At 37.1% G+C, this 20331-nt stretch overlaps 1 protein-coding gene across 9 annotated transcripts in view; it reads left to right on the forward strand.

Moving 5' to 3' along the window:
- Positions 1–20306, forward strand: part of dctn1b (dynactin 1b) — an 83239-nt gene extending 62933 nt beyond the window's left edge. For 8 of the 9 annotated variants that reach the window (XM_078175373.1, XM_033642736.2, XM_078175366.1 and 5 more), the window contains 13 exons: positions 2749–2817; positions 3016–3228; positions 3416–3577; positions 3671–3802; positions 3912–4040; positions 4376–4518; positions 4614–4780; positions 4940–4951; positions 6384–6511; positions 7244–7430; positions 16626–16699; positions 16825–16914; positions 17182–20306. In XM_078175373.1, the coding sequence (XP_078031499.1) occupies positions 2749–2817; positions 3016–3228; positions 3416–3577; positions 3671–3802; positions 3912–4040; positions 4376–4518; positions 4614–4780; positions 4940–4951; positions 6384–6511; positions 7244–7430; positions 16626–16699; positions 16825–16914; positions 17182–17319 (1644 nt within the window). In that variant the 3' untranslated portion in view covers positions 17320–20306. The remainder of the gene's footprint in view (positions 1–2748; positions 2818–3015; positions 3229–3415; positions 3578–3670; positions 3803–3911; positions 4041–4375; positions 4519–4613; positions 4781–4939; positions 4952–6383; positions 6512–7243; positions 7431–16625; positions 16700–16824; positions 16915–17181) is intronic. The other variant, XM_078175367.1, reaches the window with a different exon arrangement.
- Positions 20307–20331: the final 25 nt, after the last annotated feature.

Here is a 20331-nt window from a genome sequence, read left to right on the forward strand (position 1 = left end):
TCAAGGGTGTGATCAGTGTCAGATGTACAGGTACAGGTACTGTAGCTACTTGAACCAGTGATGAGTCATTTAACCTACACATCATTTTATTTGCTGCCTTGTTTTGTCTTGATTTTTCCCTCTCTCCTCCTCTATTTCTTCTTTCCTCACCCGTTTCTTTTTCTTCTCTATCATGTGATTTCATTGATGTTTTGACAGGGGAATTTCTTTGATAAGCTTTTAGTGGCTTCTATCCTCTCCGGCACTTTTCTTTTTTTAATCTTGTAAATGTTATACAGTCTGTTTTTAACATTATGTGCAAATAAACTAATCTAAACTAAAACTAAACATTATTCATCCCGTTATGCGTTGCCACGCATGTTTCCTCCTCCTGCAGCTGCCACGGTGTTGGCCTTTTCTCTAATGTTGCTTTTCTCCTCCTCATATTTTAGTAGAATTAATCTCTGATCCTCACGAGAAATACTTTTTTCCCTCACATACGGCGCTCTGTGAGGACGCTCAGTGATGCTCAGTGACGCTGCGCTTCTCTCATGATTGTGATTGGTCCGCTGCGTGCGCATTCACGGCTCTTGATAAAGAAACCCTGGGTTGAGTTACCGAGTTGATATCCAGCGTCATGATACCGATTATCCTGGGGCCTGTATCACGAAGCGACATCAACCTTTCCTGGGTTACCCAGACCTATCCTGGGTTGACTAACCCTAACAGTGGCAATCAGGATAATCGGTATCACGACGCTGGATATCAACTCGGGAAAAAAAGTATTTCTCGTGAGGATCAGAGATTAATTCTACTAAAATATGAGGAGGAGAAAAGCAACATTAGAGAAAAGGCCAACACCGTGGCAGCTGCAGGAGGAGGAAACATGCGTGGCAACGCATACCGGGATGAATAATGTTTAGTTTTAGTTTAGATTAGTTTATTTGCACATAATGTTAAAAACAGACTGTATAACATTTACAAGATTAAAAAAAGAAAAGTGCCGGAGAGGTTAGAAGCCACTAAAAGCTTATCAAAGAAATTCCCCTTTCAAAACATCAATGAAATCTCATAATAGAGAAGAAGAGAAACGGGTGAGGAAAGAAGAAATAGAGGAGGAGAGAGGGAAAAATCAAGACAAAACAAGGCAGCAAATAAAATGATGTGCAGGTTAAATGACTCATCACTGGTTCAAGTAGCTACAGTACCTGTACCTGTACATCTGACACTGATCACACCCTTGAATCCCATGAAATCAATGCTGCGCAGATGAATTGCGTGTATTACAATTATCGTTTAACATCATTGCGTCTGATAAATTGGTCTTCTTTGTCATAACGTTATATATGCTACAATAAAGCTTAAAGCTGACGTCACAATTAAATCATATCAACACCAAAGTGATAGTCTGAATAAAATCATCCTGATATTGAGCTGTGTTAGAAATTAACAGCTGTGCAGAAATATAGCTAGTGTCCCTCTTTAAAAAACAAAAAGGAAAATCCCTCAAACACCATGAAGTGTAGACATGATAGGCTACTTTCCACATTTCCAGCAGCAAAGCTGTCAATTAGGCCCATTATCTTTAACAGGGATCATTTCCTCCAACAAAACAAAATGTTGGCACTAATTAATGGTGCTATTAAGTGTCTGCAAGTGATCAGTTTCTTTCTTATGAAGGGGTGGGATGAAAGTTCCACTTCTTTCCACTCCTTTTTGAACAATCTTTTCATTGTCTGTTGTTGTTGCTTTCTTTTCTTTAATGTTCAAAATAAACTTTCAAATCAAAATTAATCAAATTAATTAAACTTCCCGTCATGACTGGGCTGCATTTCTGTCAGCTGAGTCTTTTTTTCCGAACAGCTGATTGGCCAGTGGGTGGTGCTTTTTATAGGATCAGATTCAACCCTGAACTTACCCTGCTCCGGAGCAGGATAGCCGTTCAGAGTAAGTTACCATGGTGATCTACTCCGATAAGAACTGAACCGGCTTCGTGAGACCGAAAACCCAGAGTTAACCCTGAAGTTACCTCGCTAAGACATTAATCCTGCTTCGTGATACAGGCCCCTGATTGCCATTGTTAGGGTTAGTCAACCCAGGATAGGTCTGGGTAACCCAGGAAAGGTTGATGTCGCTTCGTGATACAGGCCCCAGGAGCCATCGAAGCTCTTACAACAACGTTTTGAGGGACTTTTTTAGCTTCTATTTCAGAGTAGATGATCTCCCAGGAGAAGAGGAAAAGGAACCGAATAGTATGGGGATATGTTGAACACAGCTAAAGCAGCATTGGCAACTGCCATTTTTTTAAAAACCTGTTTGCTGTGTAAACAACACAAAACACAAACAGCTCGTAAAGAAAATGTGGAACAAAACGCAGTTAAGTCCAGGATTTACTGAGCAGATATCAGATGAAGACACCCACTGATGATTGCTTCAGTTAAATCTGACGTAGCAACAAATTAAAAAAGGTTTTATCTCGATGGTATTTAGTTTCACGTCTCCATGTAGTTTCATTGGATACCAGTATCTTTACTCTAGATTAAACACTCAGCTCAGTGTCAGAGGAGGACGCTGGTGCCCTGGCAGAGTGAAAAAGGTTTAAGAGCAGTCATGACTAATTTCATATAAAACCATTTCCTTTGTTCAAAAGATATGTTATTCAGCCTGTATCAAACCAACAAATAATACTGTGTGTGAATTCATATTAATCTACAAAATGACGGCTACAGTACGTTCTCTGTGTTTCATAATATGTGTGTCTCTTCTCAGCACCTGTACAGCATCCACCTGGCAGATCAGAACGAGGACTGCACCATGCAGCTGGCTGATCACATCAGAGTGAGTAATGACATCACCATCAGGCTGTGAGGAGTCCCAACAAAGTTTAAACACAGAACCAAACCTCACTTCATCCATTAAAACAAAGGAACCAGTTCACTTTAAACCATCTCACACGTTTTTATCAGCTCAGGTTTATGAACATTACAGCTGTGTATCTAAACAGATGTGTCTCCTACCTGTGTTGTCCACGTACAGTTTACCCAGAGTGCCTTGGACTGTATGGCGGTGGAGGTCGGTCGTCTGCGGGCGTTCCTGCACGCCGGTCAGGAGAAGGCCAACCTCGCCGTGCTGCTGAAGGACCTGGAGACGTCCTGCAGCGACATCCGACAGTTCTGCAAGAAGATTCGCCGCAGGATGCCAGGAACCGACGCGCCGGGCATCCCGGCAGCCCTCAACTTCGGACAGCAGGTAACCACGGCAACCAGAACTCATAACTTTCCATTTGGCTGCTGATTTTGGTTCAAGTTGTATCATCTCAGCTACAATTCTGTGTTCACATGAGTTTATGAAGATGAAGAAGATTACCGACTCGGTTCATAGACACATTTATACATTTGTCATGATAACTGAAGTCGTGTTGACCTTCGCCCCGTAGGTGTCCGACACCCTCTCAGACTGCAGGAAGCACCTGACCTGGGTGGTGGCGGTGCTGCAGGAAGTGGCAGCAGCTGGAGCTCAGATGATGTCACCTCTCGGAGAACAGGAGGGGCTGTCAGCGGTCAAACTGGAGGACGTGGCGTTCAAGGCAGGAGAGCAGGTAAACACGCTGATACTTCAGTTTATCTGTTCTGCAACAAGACACCTCTGACTGATCTGGTTATTAATATACACTCATTATTATCATTTTCAGATTTATGGCTCTCAGGGCGCCAACCCCTACGAGTGTCTGCGGCAGTCCTGTGGCATCGTCATAGCAACCATGAACAAGATGGCCACTGCCATGCAGGAGGGAGAATACGACTCAGAGAGGCCTCAGAACAAGGTGACTCAGCCTGACATAATGTCTTCTTCTCGGCTGCTGCAGGTTTTGTTCGTGATGTCAGGATTACATTTTTCAGTTCTGAAATTACTCTGTTGTTACCATCCGTCAGAACCCTCCACCTGTGGATCTGCGAGCGGCCGCTCTTCGGGCTGAAATCACCGACGCTGAAGGTCTCGGCCTGAAGCTGGAGGACAGAGAGACGGTCATCAAAGAGCTGAAGAAGTCTCTCAAGATCAAAGTACGTGAACACACCGACCTGCTGAAACTTTACTCAGATACAAGCAGATAAGATGTCAAGAGTTTTAGTTCAGTTTAAAGGGACAGTTCACCCCAAAATCAGAAAGACATATTCTTCCTCTTACCTGTGGTGCGATATCTCCAACACTCTGCAACTTGAACCAAAACTATCTAGAGTGATAAACAGCGCTACAGGTAAGAGAAGGAATATGTATTTTTGACTTTTGGGTGAGCTGTTCCTTTAAAGACAGACTGTAACGTTTCCTGGCCTCCAGTCGACCAAACGATAAACAGTCATTAAAATAACTGGCTGATGAATCAACAATGTGTTTTCAGGGAGAGGAGCTGAGTGAGGCCAACGTGCGTCTCAGTCTGCTGGAGAAGAAGCTGGACAGTTCGTCCAAAGACGCAGACGAACGTGTCGAGAAGATTCAGACTCGCCTGGACGAGGCGCAGACGCTGCTGAAGAAGAAGGAGAAGTAAGAATAAACGACCTCTGAGTGCAGAGTCAGACAGGAAGTCATGTTCTGCATCTGACGTCTACAGCTGAGCGATGTTGTCCTCCTCTCTGCAGGGAGTTCGAGGAGACGATGGACGCTCTGCAGGCCGACATCGACCAGCTGGAGTCGGAGAAGGCCGAGCTGAAGCAGCGAATCAACAGCCAGTCAAAGATGACCATCGACGGACTGAGAGGAACCGGGCCGTCAGGAATCGCCTCCATCATCACGGGAATGGCTGGAGGTGAGTGCCACAACATGACCAACAGAGGCCACATCACAACATGTGTGTCTGAATATTTCTCATCATTATAACTCCAGCTGCTTCTGACACAAACACCCGATGACCTCCTCTGTGTCTCTACTCTTCTCTCTTTATATGACTTTTTCTTTTCTTCTGCAGAGGAACAAAAAGGTATCAGCCTGCCTGTGGTGACGTGTGTTGTTGATCCTGCATGAAGATTTATGTTGATGAAAATGATCAAACTGTGCATGATGTGATGACAGTTACCTGCATGATTTATTTGTGTGGGGATTCTGCAGGTCTTGGAAAGTCTTAAAAAACACTGAATTCAGTTCCCTTAAAAAAAAAAGGCATCAGAACGTTTAGAAATCTTGAATTTATTTACAGAATCAGTTTATTTATCAGAGTCAGTGTAGAAAACATTGTAACAGGGTACAGATTTAATGTTTATTGGATTTCAAGGCTGATTTGTGACCTCTGTCCCAGGTTCAGCTCTTCTGCTTAAAAAATGCAAAAGTTCTAACATCTCATCATAAACTGTGATCACATTAAATTCACCACATTATAAATAGTGACAGTCTCATACATGCGACATAATCATATAAAAATAACAGTATTTATAATCACATTATGATCATTTGACACATGTTACATATTCGTATGTGGTCACGTACAGTTTGTGTAAGTGCATAATTTTGGGGCGTCCGTTATAAAAAGTGTTTTTATCTGGTTGTCAGCTCTCAGGAGACGCTGCACACTTAAAAACTAAAACTGGGATTGTCCTGCAGCAAACACTGACACTAAGGAATTATTTCAAAAAAGAATAAATTCAGAACAGGATTAGAATTTAATGTTCTGAATATAAGTAAATATTTCTAGAGCAGCAGCAGCAGCAGTAATGTTTACAACATCAAAGTCACGATATAAACTCATATAATTTCACTGGAAAAGAATCCAAAATGTCCACAACATAAATCATATTTCTGACATCACGGTGAAACAGGTACTAAAATGTATTTTAGGGAGGGAACCCTTCAGAAACCCTGCTATGAAACCATTCATTCTGACATTGGTTTTATCTGTGTATTATTATTTCTATCATCGTAACTGTTTTTCTCATAAATCTGCATTTTCTGGCATGCACCTGAACATCATCTCCTCACATGGTCTTCATCCATATTTAGCAACTGTGCTCAGGATGTGAGGACCAATATCAAGTTGTCCAGTTAAACATTATTTTATTACTTTATGACAAATATGTGAAAATGCTGAAATAAGTGATCGTCACATCAGAGAGGAGACAAACTGAACTGTGACAGTTCGACCACCTCTGAAGTTTCAAAGGAAATAACTGGTGGAAAAAGTATTCAGAGTCTTTACTTCAGTAAAAGTTTCAGTTCTACATGTTGAAAACACTCCGTCACAAGTCCTGCCTTCAGAATCTGACTTCAGCATTATTTAGATAGGTAGAGTATAAATGGAGGAAGCTGTACTCAGTGAGAGTTTGCTGAATGCACATGTATAATAAATGCTGCGTGTATATAAATGAAGGTTTGGGTTCAGTCAGGTGTTCATAACGTGTCCCTGCTCTGTGCTCCTGCAGCGAACATGATGTCAGGCGTCGGGTCAGGTTCAGGTGTCCAGGTGATCGACTCTCCTCTGCTGACTCAGCAGATTGAAGCTCAGAGACTCTGCATCAAACACCTGAAGAACGACAACAACAGACTGAAGGTATGAAGTGTCGCTGCACCGTCTCAACACCTCACTACAAATACAGACACTTTTCTTTATTTCATGATGACGCCTTTAGAGATGTACAGAGAATATGTCTCATAGTCACATAGTCCATAAATGTTTTTTCAGTAGCCTCCATGTCATGTGACCCTGTGACTGTAAATAAATAAAGTAACAAAAAAATATATAAATATTCAAGAGATGCTTAAAAGCAGCCAGTTCTTCTTATACAAACTTAAAGCTTTTATTGTATTAGTGTTGAATCATTTTCTTATTTAACATGATTTGTATTAATTCTATAATATCGTTTAACTAACCTGTTTTTCTGATTATCAAAGCTGAGACAGGCCAATAGATAATGACACCTTCATCTCTAAAGTCTTTGGACACATAAATATCTTATGAATGTGGCAGATTGTGACGACCACACATGCCAAACCTGAGGATATAATCAAGTTTTAAATTTACATGAAATTAAATATACTCTGGACTCATATTCATACTATTATGCCATAAATACAGCTAGCTACATTTGTGAAGAAGATCTTTGACCTTAGATATTCAGTCTGACTGACAATGATCAGAGGAACTGACTCAGACTGGAGGCTTTGTCTTTAAACCTTCCACCAACATGAGTGTTGTTAAACATTTACTATTTGTTAATCACCGATGATCCATGTTGCTTCTGTTACATCTGGATTTTTCGTGTGTCCACGTTTCTCCTCTCAGGCTGAGAAGATGCGCGCTCAGCTCGCCTCTCTGCCTCCTCTTCATGTGACCAAACTTCCCTCCAGAGACGGAGGTCGTCCTGAAGTGCTCTCCAGCGCCCTCTACCGCAAGACCGACCAGCTCCTAGAGACTCTGCTGCAAATGAGTGCCAACGTCAAGGTGGTGGACATCACTGGGAAATCTCCAGGTACGTTATTGTCGTCTACAGTAAGTGTGTTCATGTCTGCGGTGTCTGTCTTCAGACTCCCACTTTGTTCCCTTAGTTTACAGTTTCAGTTTAATTTACCTTTGAAATTAATCCAGATTAGATAAAAAAGAAGAATTGGTAAAATGTTAATGTGTTCAAGTACGTTCTGGAGACAGAGACAGACTCACAGACAAACATTTTGTGCAGCCCCTCAGCAGGACATGAAATGCTTGCATTGTATTTTAACCATTCACAGTCCATTTCAATACTTTTACATTCAATAGCTTACAATATTTTACTCAACCATGTGTCAAACTACGTCCCCCTAATAAGCATCGCTCAGGTTAGGACCGACAACTTCTGGAGAGCTGCTGGTTGCATGGCAACTAGTGACATCTCAAGAGTGTCACCTAATATTACAAGCTGCCATCAATGCTTGTGGTATTAGCTAGGGTTAGCAGTTTTGGTGGACAAATCACAAGTTAAATGTGGAATTGAAATGTAAAAGTATGTTTAATTCATAAAAAATAAAAAATGTCATAGTACAGTATCTCATTACATCACACAAAATGTCATTGCATAATATGTCATGTTAAAAAAATGAAATAAAAAATGCTGAAGTATACTATGTCAAAAAATTATAAAAATGTGTTAAATTTTTCTGAAAATGTCAGAGTATATTATGTTATAAAAATTTATAAAATATTACCATAGTATACCGTGTAAAACAACTCTTAAAAAATCATGGATAGGATTTTAAAAACATAAAAATGTCATAGTGTAGTACGTTGTCAAACATCATGAAAAAATCATAGTACAGAATTTTTTCATTATTTTGGACGACATGCTATACTATGACTTTTTTTCATGATTTTGGACGACATACTGTACTATGACTTTTTTATGTGATTTCGGATGACAAAAAAGTCATAGTATAGTATGTCGTCCAAAATCGAATGGAAAAAAAGTCATAGTATAGCATGTCGTCCAAAATCACGTAAAAAAGTCATAGTATAGTATGTTGTCCAAAATCTATTGAAAAAAGTCATAGTATGGTATGTCGTCCAAAACCATGAAAAAAACAGTCATAATATAGTATGTGGTCCGAAATCACCTAACAAAAAGTCATAGTATAGTATGTCGTCCAAAATCATGAAACAACATCATAATACAGTATGTGGTCCAAAATCACGTAAAAAAAAAAAAAAGTCATAGTATAGCATGTCGTCCAAAAATCATGAAAAAAGTCATTGTATAGCATATCATCCAAAATCACATAAAAAATCATAATATAGTATGTCGTCCAAAATCAAGTAAAAAAATGTCATAGTATAGCATATCGTCCAAAATCATGAAGAAAAGTCATAGTATAGCATGTCATCTGAAATCACATAAAAGTCATAATATAGTATGTCGTCCAAAATCATGAAAAAAGTCTTAGTATAGCATGTCGTCCGAAATCACATAAAAAAGTCATAATATAGTATGTCGTCCAAAATCATGAAGAAAAGTCATAGTATAGCATGTCATCCAAAATCACGTAAAAAAAAGTCATAGTATAGCATGTCGTCCAAAATCTAATGAAAAAAAGTCATAGTATAGCATGTCGTCCAAAATCATGGAAAAAAGTCTTAGTATAGCACGTCATCCGAAATCACATAAAAAAGTCATAATATAGTATGTCATCCAAAATCAAGTAAAAAAATGTCATAGTATAGCATGTCATCCCAAATCACGTAAAAAAAAGTCATAGTATAGCATGTCGTCCAAAATCTAATGAAAAAAAAGTCATAGTATAGCATGTCGTCCAAAATCTAATGAAAAAAAAGTCATAGTATAGTATGTCGTCCAAAATCATGAAAAAAAGTCATAGTATAGCATGTCGTCCAAAATCTAATGAAAAAAAGTCATAGTATAGCATGTCGTCCAAAATCATGAAAAAAAGTCATAGTATAGCATGTCGTCCAAAATCATGAAAAAAACGTCATAGTATAGGATGTCGTCCAAAATCTATGAAAAAAAGTGATAGTATAGCATGTCATCCGAAATCACATAAAAAAGTCATAATATAGTATGTTGTCCAAAATCAAGTAAAAAAAGTCATAGTATAGCATATCATCCAAAATCATGAAGAAAAGTCATAGTATAGCATGTCATCTGAAATCACATAAAAGTCATAATATAGTATGTCGTCCAAAATCATGAAGAAAAGTCATAGTATAGCATGTCATCCAAAATCACGTAAAAAAAAGTCATAGTATAGCATGTCGTCCAAAATCGAATGAAAAAAAGTCATAGTATAGCATGTCGTCCAAAATCGAATGAAAAAAAGTCATAGTACAGCATGTCGTCCAAAATCATGAAGAAAAGTCATAGTATAGCATGTCATCCAAAATCACGTAAAAAAAAGTCATAGTATAGCATGTCGTCCAAAATCGAATGAAAAAAAGTCATAGTACAGCATGTTGATCAAAATCGAATGAAAAAAAGTCATAGTATAGCATGTCGTCCAAAATCTAATGAAAAAAAGTCATAGTACAGCATGTCGTCCAAAATCGAATGAAAAAAAGTCATAGTACAGCATGTCGTCCAAAATCATGAAGAAAAGTCATAGTATAGCATGTCGTCCAAAATCACGTAAAAAAAAGTCATAGTATAGCATGTCGTCCAAAATCGAATGAAAAAAAGTCATAGTACAGCATGTCGTCCAAAATCGAATGAAAAAAAGTCATAGTACAGCATGTCGTCCAAAATCGAATGAAAAAAAGTCATAGTATAGCATGTTGATCAAAATCATGAAAAAAGTCCAAGTATAGCATGTCGTCCAAAATCGAATGAAAAAAAGTCATAGTATAGCATGTTGATCAAAATCATGAAAAAAGTCCAAGTATAGCATGTCGTCCAAAATCGAATGAAAAAAAGTCATAGTATAGCATGTCGTCCAAAATCGAATGAAAAAAAGTCAATGTCGTCAATATATATGAAAAAGTCATAGTATAGCATGTCATGAAAAATGATTTCACAAAATATATAGAATGTCAAAAAAATGAGTCATAAAAAAATCACAAGAATGTGAAAGTATAATGGATCATCAAAATGTTATTTAAAAAAATGCAAATACAAATGCAGTACAGCATAAAAGTCATTTAAAAGTCACTCCATAAATATTCAATAATACAGTATGTTAAAACAAATTAGTTGGCTTCAGAATGTGACTCTGGTCTCTCGTTGCTCTCAGTGTTCAGAGACAGAAATAGAAATAAAGCTAAAAACAAAAACAGCACAACTGAATAAAAGCAAACATTCAGTCAGTGACGGAAGATAAATAAACTGTGTGGATAAACAATACAACAACATACAGTGTATTGAAGTCAGACTGTAAACAATAGTACAGTAGTGCAGTGGTGCATAATGAAAACATTATGGAATAGATATTGAATGTAAAAGATACCTTTGCATGACAGAGGTGGATATGTACAGTTTATACATGTCTACATGTCAGTGAACACAACACAGCAGCATAGGTTTTTATTTGACAGTGGTATGTACATGTTCCAAAATCCAGTGTGTATTGAAATGATAAATAGAATATAGAGAGTTGTTTAACTGATGGTGTACAGTGCTCTGTAGCGCCCCCCAGAGGGGAGAAGTTTAAACAGGTCTGACTCAGACTCTGGAGTCCTGAATGAAGGGCAGGATGACACCAAACAGTTCTGACTGTCTGCTGTCGTCTGTTCCTGTCCCGTCTGGTGAGAGCAGACTGATTGACGTGTAGAATTGTATCACAGCTCCTGAAGCAGGTTGAACTTCCTGTGCAGGTGTAGAGAGTGTGTTTTTCCTGGTGGTGTTGATGTTGGAAGTCCACTGGAGGTCCTGGGAGATGATGGATCCCAGAGACCTGAAGGTTTCCACAGCAGACAGTGTTGTAGGGTGATGAAGGGGGGCAGTGTCTGCAGACTCCTCCTGCAGTCCTCTTTCATTTCATGTTCAGCTGGTTCAACCTCCCGTCCCAGATGTCTGTAAATTTAAGGAGATAAACACATTGGTCTTCTCTTAGTGTTGTATGTTGAAAGAAAAGCCAGATTTTAAAAAAACATTTAAAAATCTCTCTTTCGTTATTTTGATCAACATGCTATACTATGACTTTTTTCATGATTTTGGACGACATGCTATACTATGACTTTTTTCATGATTTTGGACGACATGCTATACTATGACTTTTTTTCATGATTTCAGATGACATGCTATACTATGACTTTTTTTCATGATTTTGGATGACATGCTATACTATGACTTTTTTCATGATTTTGGACGACATGCTATACTATGACTTTTTTTCATGATTTCAGATGACATGCTATACTATGACTTTTTTTCATGATTTCAGATGACATGCTATACTATGACTTTTTTTCATGATTTTTGACGACATGCTATACTATGACTTTTTTTCATGATTTTGGATGACATGCTATACTATGACTTTTTTTCATGATTTTGGATGACATGCTATACTATGACTTTTTTCATGATTTTGATCAACATGCTATACTATGACTTTTTTTCATGATTTTAATCAACATGCTATACTATGACTTTTTTCATGATTTTGATCAACATGCTATACTATGACTTTTTTTCATGATTTTGATCAACATGCTATACTATGACTTTTTTCATTCGATTTTGGACGACATGCTATACTATGACTTTTTTCATTCGATTTTGGACGACATGCTATACTATGACTTTTTTCATTCGATTTTTGACGACATGCTATACTATGACTTTTTTTCATGATTTTGATCAACATGCTATACTATGACTTTTTTCATTCGATTTTGGACGACATGCTATACTATGACTTTTTTCATTCGATTTTGGACGACATGCTATACTATGACTTTTTTTCATGATTTTGATCAACATGCTATACTATGACTTTTTTCATTCGATTTTGGACGACATGCTATACTATGACTTTTTTCATTCGATTTTGGACGACATGCTATACTATGACTTTTTTCATTCGATTTTTGACGACATGCTATACTATGACTTTTTTCATGATTTTGATCAACATGCTATACTATGACTTTTTTCATTCGATTTTGGACGACATGCTATACTATGACTTTTTCATTCGATTTTGGACGACATGCTATACTATGACTTTTTTCATGATTTTGATCAACATGCTATACTATGACTTTTTTCATGATTTTGATCAACATGCTATACTATGACTTTTTTCATTCGATTTTGGACGACATGCTATACTATGACTTTTTTCATTCGATTTTTGACGACATGCTATACTATGACTTTTTTCATGATTTTGGACGACATGCTATACTATGACTTTTTTTCATGATTTTGGACGACATGCTATACTATGACTTTTTTTCATGATTTTGATCAACATGCTATACTATGACTTTTTTCATTCGATTTTGGACGACATGCTATACTATGACTTTTTTTCATGATTTTGGATGACATGCTATACTATGACTTTTTTTCATGATTTTGATCAACATGCTATACTATGACTTTTTTTCATTCGATTTTGGACGACATACTATACTATGACTTTTTTTCATTAGATTTTGGACGACATGCTATACTATGACTTTTTTTCATTAGATTTTGGACGACATGCTGTACTATGACTTTTTTCATTAGATTTTGGACGACATGCTATACTATGACTTTTTTTCATTCGATTTTGGACGACATGCTATACTATGACTTTTTTTCATGATTTTGATCAACATGCTATACTATGACTTTTTTTCATGATTTTGATCAACATGCTATACTATGACTTTTTTCATTCGATTTTGGACGACATGCTATACTATGACTTTTTTCATGATTTTGATCAACATGCTATACTATGACTTTTTTTCATTCGATTTTGGACGACATGCTATACTATGACTTTTTTCATGATTTTGATCAACATGCTATACTATGACTTTTTTTCATTAGATTTTGGACGACATGCTGTACTATGACTTTTTTCATGATTTTGATCAACATGCTATACTATGACTTTTTTCATTAGATTTTGATCAACATGCTATACTATGACTTTTTTCATTAGATTTTGATCAACATGCTATACTATGACTTTTTTTCATTCGATTTTGGACGACATGCTATACTATGACTTTTTTCATGATTTTGATCAACATGCTATACTATGACTTTTTTTCATTAGATTTTGGACGACATGCTGTACTATGACTTTTTTCATGATTTTGATCAACATACTGTACTATGACTTTTTTCATGATTTTGATCAACATGCTATACTATGACTTTTTTTCATTCGATTTTGGACGACATGCTATACTATGACTTTTTTTCATTCGATTTTGGACGACATACTATACTATGACTTTTTTTCATTAGATTTTGGACGACATGCTGTACTATGACTTTTTTTCCATTCGATTTTGGACGACATGCTGTACTATGACTTTTTTTCATTCGATTTTGGACGACATACTATACTATGACTTTTTTTCATTCGATTTTGGACGACATGCTATACTATGACGTTTTTCATGATTTTGATCAACATGCTATACTATGACTTTTTTTCATTAGATTTTGATCAACATACTATACTATGACTTTTTTTCATTCGATTTTGGACGACATGCTATACTATGACTTTTTTCATTCGATTTTGGACGACATGCTATACTATGACTTTTTTTCATTCGATTTTGGACGACATGCTGTATTATGACTTTTTTTATGTGATTTCGGATAACGTGCAATGCTATGGCTTTTTTTTTTTACGTGATTTTGGACAACATGCTATACTATGACTTTTTTTCATGTTTTTTTGACAACATGCTATACTATGACTTTTTTTCATGTTTTTTTGACAACATACTATACTATGACTTTTTTTCATGATTTTGGACGACATGCTATACTATGACTTTTTTCATTAGATTTTGGACGACATGCTATACTATGACTTTTTTCATGATTTTGATCAACATGCTATACTATGACTTTTTTTCATTCGATTTTGGACGACATGCTGTACTATGACTTTTTTTCATTAGATTTTGGACGCCATGTTATACTATGACTTTTTTCATGATTTTGATCAACATGCTATACTATAACTTTTTTTCATTCGATTTTGGACGACATGCTGTACTATGACTTTTTTTCATGGTTTTGACGACATGCTATACTATGACTTTTTTTCATTCGATTTTGGACGACATGCTGTACTATGACTTTTTTTCATTAGATTTTGGACGACATGCTATACTTTGACTTTTTTCATGATTTTGATCAACATGCTATACTATGACTTTTTTTCATTAGATTTTGGACGACATGCTGTACTATGACTTTTTTTCCATTCGATTTTGGACGACATGCTGTACTATGACTTTTTTTCATTCGATTTTGGACGACATACTATACTATGACTTTTTTTCATTAGATTTTGGACGACATGCTATACTATGACGTTTTTCATGATTTTGATCAACATGCTATACTATGACTTTTTTTCATTCGATTTTGATCAACATACTATACTATGACTTTTTTTCCATTCGATTTTGGACGACATGCTATACTATGACTTTTTTTCATTAGATTTTGGACGACATGCTATACTATGACTTTTTTCATGATTTTGATCAACATGCTATACTATGACTTTTTTTCATTCGATTTTGGACGACATGCTGTACTATGACTTTTTTTCATTCGATTTTGGACGACATACTATACTATGACTTTTTTTCATTAGATTTTGGACGACATGCTATACTATGACGTTTTTCATGATTTTGATCAACATGCTATACTATGACTTTTTTTCATTAGATTTTGATCAACATACTATACTATGACTTTTTTTCATTCGATTTTGGACGACATGCTATACTATGACTTTTTTCATTAGATTTTGGACGACATGCTATACTATGACTTTTTTCATTAGATTTTGGACGACATGCTGTACTATGACTTTTTTCATTAGATTTTGGACGACATGCTATACTATGACTTTTTTTCATTCGATTTTGGACGACATGCTGTACTATGACTTTTTTTATGTGATTTCGGATAACGTGCAATGCTATGGCTTTTTTTTTTACGTGATTTTGGACAACATGCTATACTATGACTTTTTTTCATGTTTTTTTGACAACATGCTATACTATGACTTTTTTTCATGTTTTTTTGACAACATACTATACTATGACTTTTTTTCATGATTTTGGACGACATGCTATACTATGACTTTTTTTATGTGATTTCGGATAACGTGCAATGCTATGGCTTTTTTTTTTACGTGATTTTGGACAACATGCTATACTATGACTTTTTTTCATGTTTTTTTGACAACATGCTATACTATGACTTTTTTTCATGTTTTTTTGACAACATGCTATACTATGACTTTTTTTCATGTTTTTTTGACAACATGCTATACTATGACTTTTTATGTGATTTTGGACGACATACTATGACTTTTTTCATGTTTTTGATGACATAATATACTGTGACTTTTTTTTATGATTTTGGACGACATGCTATATTATGACTTTTTTATACGTGATTTCGGACCACATGCTATACTGTGACTTTTTACGTGATTTTGGACCCCATGCTAAACCATGACTTTTTTTTTCATGTTTTTTGACGACATGCTATACTATGACTTTTTTCATGATTTTTGACAACATGCTATACTGACTTTTTATGTGATTTTGGATGACATACTATACTATGACTTTTTTCATGTTTTTGATGACATACTATACTATGACTTTTTTCATGATTTTTGACGACATACTATACTGTGACTTTTTTTATGTGATTTCAGATGACATACTATACTTAGACTTTTTTTGTCAAAATGTCAGCATAGTATGTTGTGAAAAATCAAATCATAGTATGTCTCTAATAGAAAGCTACAGTAGGCCATAAAAATAGTACAGTAGTAATAGTAACAGTGCTTAGTATAGTATGTCATACAGAAACCCTGAGACAGACAGAGACAGGATAATCTGAATGAAGTTGTAGTTTTGTGAGATTTTTCATCAGTGCTTAGTAAAAAAGCAGAATTATTGTCTGGGAGATTTTCCTGTTACGTGTTGTTGTACTAAACTAACAGCTGTGTTGTTATTTGTCCTGCAGTGACACCTGGTGCTCAGCTGCTGGAACAGACGGCCAGATTACAGTCTCTCAGTGACACTCTGGGTAGACTGAAGGTAAATAAACTGTCACATCTACAGAAATCATATAAAACATTTGTGCCACCACCTTTACATCACTCACCTTACAGGCTGATGTAGGCGTATCACCACATTTCCTCTCTTTTCCTCCACTCTGTCAGGACGAAGTGGCAGAGCACGTCGTCCACCAGCATCCTGGAGCTCGAGTTGCATCTGATTTTGCGACGTTCCCTTCAACTTCATTTGTGAAGGTAAGAGCTGCAGACACAGTCAGTCAAAGCTCATCACTGATTTCACTCTGTATGGGACTCATAGAGGTTATATTCTGACATGTCTTATTTATATGATCCAGTGGGCAGTGTTTTAATAAAAAGAAACTCCACCTTATGTTGCTTTTTGATTTTCACATTGTTGCTGCAGGTTTTTTTAACACCTCTAAAAGTTTTCCTCTACATGCTCTTCTTGGAGGCAGAGGTGAAAGCATCTCACCACACTGAACTCTTTTCTTTCATCTTCAGGCGAAGGAGGAGAAGCAGGGCGACACAGTGCTGGTGGGTCGGGTCATGGTGCCGTGTGCCCGTGGTCAGGAGCAGGTCCACCGCCTCGTCCTGTCACAGTCTCAGCTGCAGAGAGTTCACAGTCTGCTGCGGACCTAAACGCCACCTGCCCTGCGATCCTGCCTGCTGCACCAACACAACACCACCACCACCACCACCCCCACCACCCATCATCAGCTTGGCAGCCTGGTCTCCACCCCGGGGCCGAACATGTCAAACCAGGAAGTGTTTCACATCGCTAACGAAGAGATTACAACCTGCAGGAAGTGATCTTTATCTGTCTGTCGTTCAGGGCTGTGAGTTTGAGATCAGTTTAATCTGAACATCACTTTGGATTTTAGATATCTAGAACTTGTTTGGTCTGTCTTTTAGTGAGCTGATCAATCGATAGAAAATTAATTGGAAACTTTTTTGATTACTTTTTAAATTGTTTTAGTCATTTTAAGCTAATTCAAGTTAATAATCTGTGACTGCTGCTTCTTCAGTGTGAGATTTTGCTGCTTTCCTTTGTGACATCTGACAGTTGACTGAATATTTTTTAGTTTTGGACAGTTTGTTTTAACATTATACAAGAAAATATCACATGACAACAAAAGTGGAAACTTTCTAGCATTTCTTTCATCAGTCTCCAGTCAAAATCAGATTCAACTGAACTTCAGGGTTCCCACACTTATTTTTTACATCAAATTCAAGGACTTGTCAAGGACTTTCCAGGCCCATTTCTCTCAAAATCAAGGGCCCAACCCAGCATAGTTTAAAACACAGATCAAAATTAATTACTGTTACACACTGAGAATTTTAGGCTCAGTTTCTATTCTTGTGCACTGAATAACCTGTGTCTATTTTAAAAACATTTGAGGCTGAAAAATTTATTCTTTCCCCCTCAAACTCAGACTTTCAAGAATTTCAAGGACCTGTGGGAACCCCGAGTCTTAGTTTTTCTTAAGTGACTTGTATCAGACTGCTCATCTCTCACCTACAGCCCTGCATGTTGTAACTTACAGACTGTGAGGCGATCACAGATCCATCCTCACAACTGAAACGTCTGAGTTCAGTTTTGTTGCCGTAAACAGTAGCAGATATCCTTGTACCTGCGGTTCTGCATGCTGCCCTGATGTTCTGTTGTTATTTAGTTTTATCAGACTGGTGTTTGGCCCCGGGGTGAAACCTGCACAGCGTGGTTTCTATCCGAACATTGGATGTCGCTCCGTGTTTCTATCACTGTTAAAGCTACGCAGTATTACTGTAGAAGGATCATGACTGTGTTGTAAATCTTTAATCAGGTGTCACTGTGGCGTGCTCCATTTTTATATCTGTCTAAAGGGAAGTAAGGATCATGTAATTTAGAAATGAAGCAGATTAATATCAGATTTGTCCGTTTACAGGAGTTTCACTGTGGTTTGATCAAAGAGACTTTTTGCACATTTAACGACCACAGAGGAGACGACGTCCTGCACGCTGAGTTTACTGAATGGAACTTTATTTCACTGACGATCTGACGACAAAAACATTTCAGTGATGAAGTTAACATGCCAGCAAACTCCAGGGGCCAGATGCATAAAGGACGAGTACGCACAAAAACATGCCCACGCCTTTTCTCACATATAAACCAATATTCATGAACGAAGAATGTGCACACGCCATGCAGACGTCAGACCAGATGTGCACATGGTTTTGGCCAAGATAGCTGCGATGATATGACGAGGCACATTTATTTAATTTTTAATAATTTGAGTGATACGTGTCATCATATTTTTTTTTACATTCATCTCCCTGTTAGTGATCGTTCATTATCCTGTGAAGCACTTTGTAAAGTCAGTTTGAACTTGAGCACTACGAATGAATCATTGATCATCCCTCTGACGTTTAATGATCACAATGATTGAGATTTTCCCGTGATGATGATTTGCAGGGATGTGATGAATTAGGGGAACGAACACTACAAATTGCCAAACCGATCAAACCTGGCACCGTTGGAGAAACTCAGCAATGCAACACCGTCAGTGACATTGCTCCTTATTCATCGTATTTGTCATGGACAGGTCTGATGAGTGATGGAGGGGCACAAGTATCGATACGCAAATATGTTTGAGGGCGTGTCTACATCTGTTTATGGGAAATTTTGGGTGTGGAAATGAGGCTCGTGCACCAAATTGATTGAGATTCATAAAACATAATCTGGCTTTATGAATCTGACGAAAACATTGCGTGAATCTGCTCCGAGTTTTATGCGTCTGGCCCCAGTGTGTGTGTGTGTGTGTGTGTGTGTGTGTGTGTGTGTGTGTGTGTGTGTGTTAAGGATTTTGTGTTCTGCTCTGTGGTTTGATTGAAACTTTGCGGACTGCACAGAAGAGAAGCTGAAAAAACCTCGAAGATTTACTGTGTAAAATGCAGATAAATTAAATTCTTTTGCAGATTTTTCATGTTTATTTAAAAACTCAGATGAAGCGTTAGATGGTTTAAATTATTTAGTATTTATTACACTTGTGCTGTAAACTCCAGTGAGCTGACTACTTTTACACGCTCGGTATAAAAAAAAAAGACACGCTGGTTGTTTTGGTAAAGTTACTGAAAAACAAAAATCCAGAGACGTGTGTGTTACTGTTGTTCTGTTTCCTGTTGCAGTTTCAAACGTCGTCCGAGCCTTAAACCTGCAGAGAGCCTCGTGGTAAAGAGCGGTCACCTGCCTTATGTTTGATTTGATCTGATCAAACCTCGTTTAAAGCAAAACTTCATCTTTGCCAAAGAATCTTTGTTTCTCGTCACCACGTTTGCCACGGCTGATTTTAAAAGGCTTTTAGTTTATTAATCCATGCTAATTATTTTATTTAATGATCTGTTAGAGTATTTATGTTTACAAGTGTCGTCATGACTTGAAGTTTTATTTGATGATTAATTTAATTAATGGGCATAGTGCATCTACACAGCTGTAGTTACAGAAGGACGTGTGTTATTTATTCATGGTGTTATTTATCTGTGCAGCTGATGTTCTGACTTTGCAGCTTGTCTAACTTGTCTTACCTTCTCCTCCTGTGGCTTCCTGCTCTCGCACAACCGATAACTGATCAATAAAGACATTAAAGCCAGTGTATCGTCAGCCTCACTGTCTTC

Source organism: Epinephelus lanceolatus, chromosome 15 (genome assembly GCF_041903045.1).
Source record: "Epinephelus lanceolatus isolate andai-2023 chromosome 15, ASM4190304v1, whole genome shotgun sequence".
Taxonomy (NCBI): Eukaryota; Metazoa; Chordata; class Actinopteri; order Perciformes; family Serranidae; genus Epinephelus; species Epinephelus lanceolatus.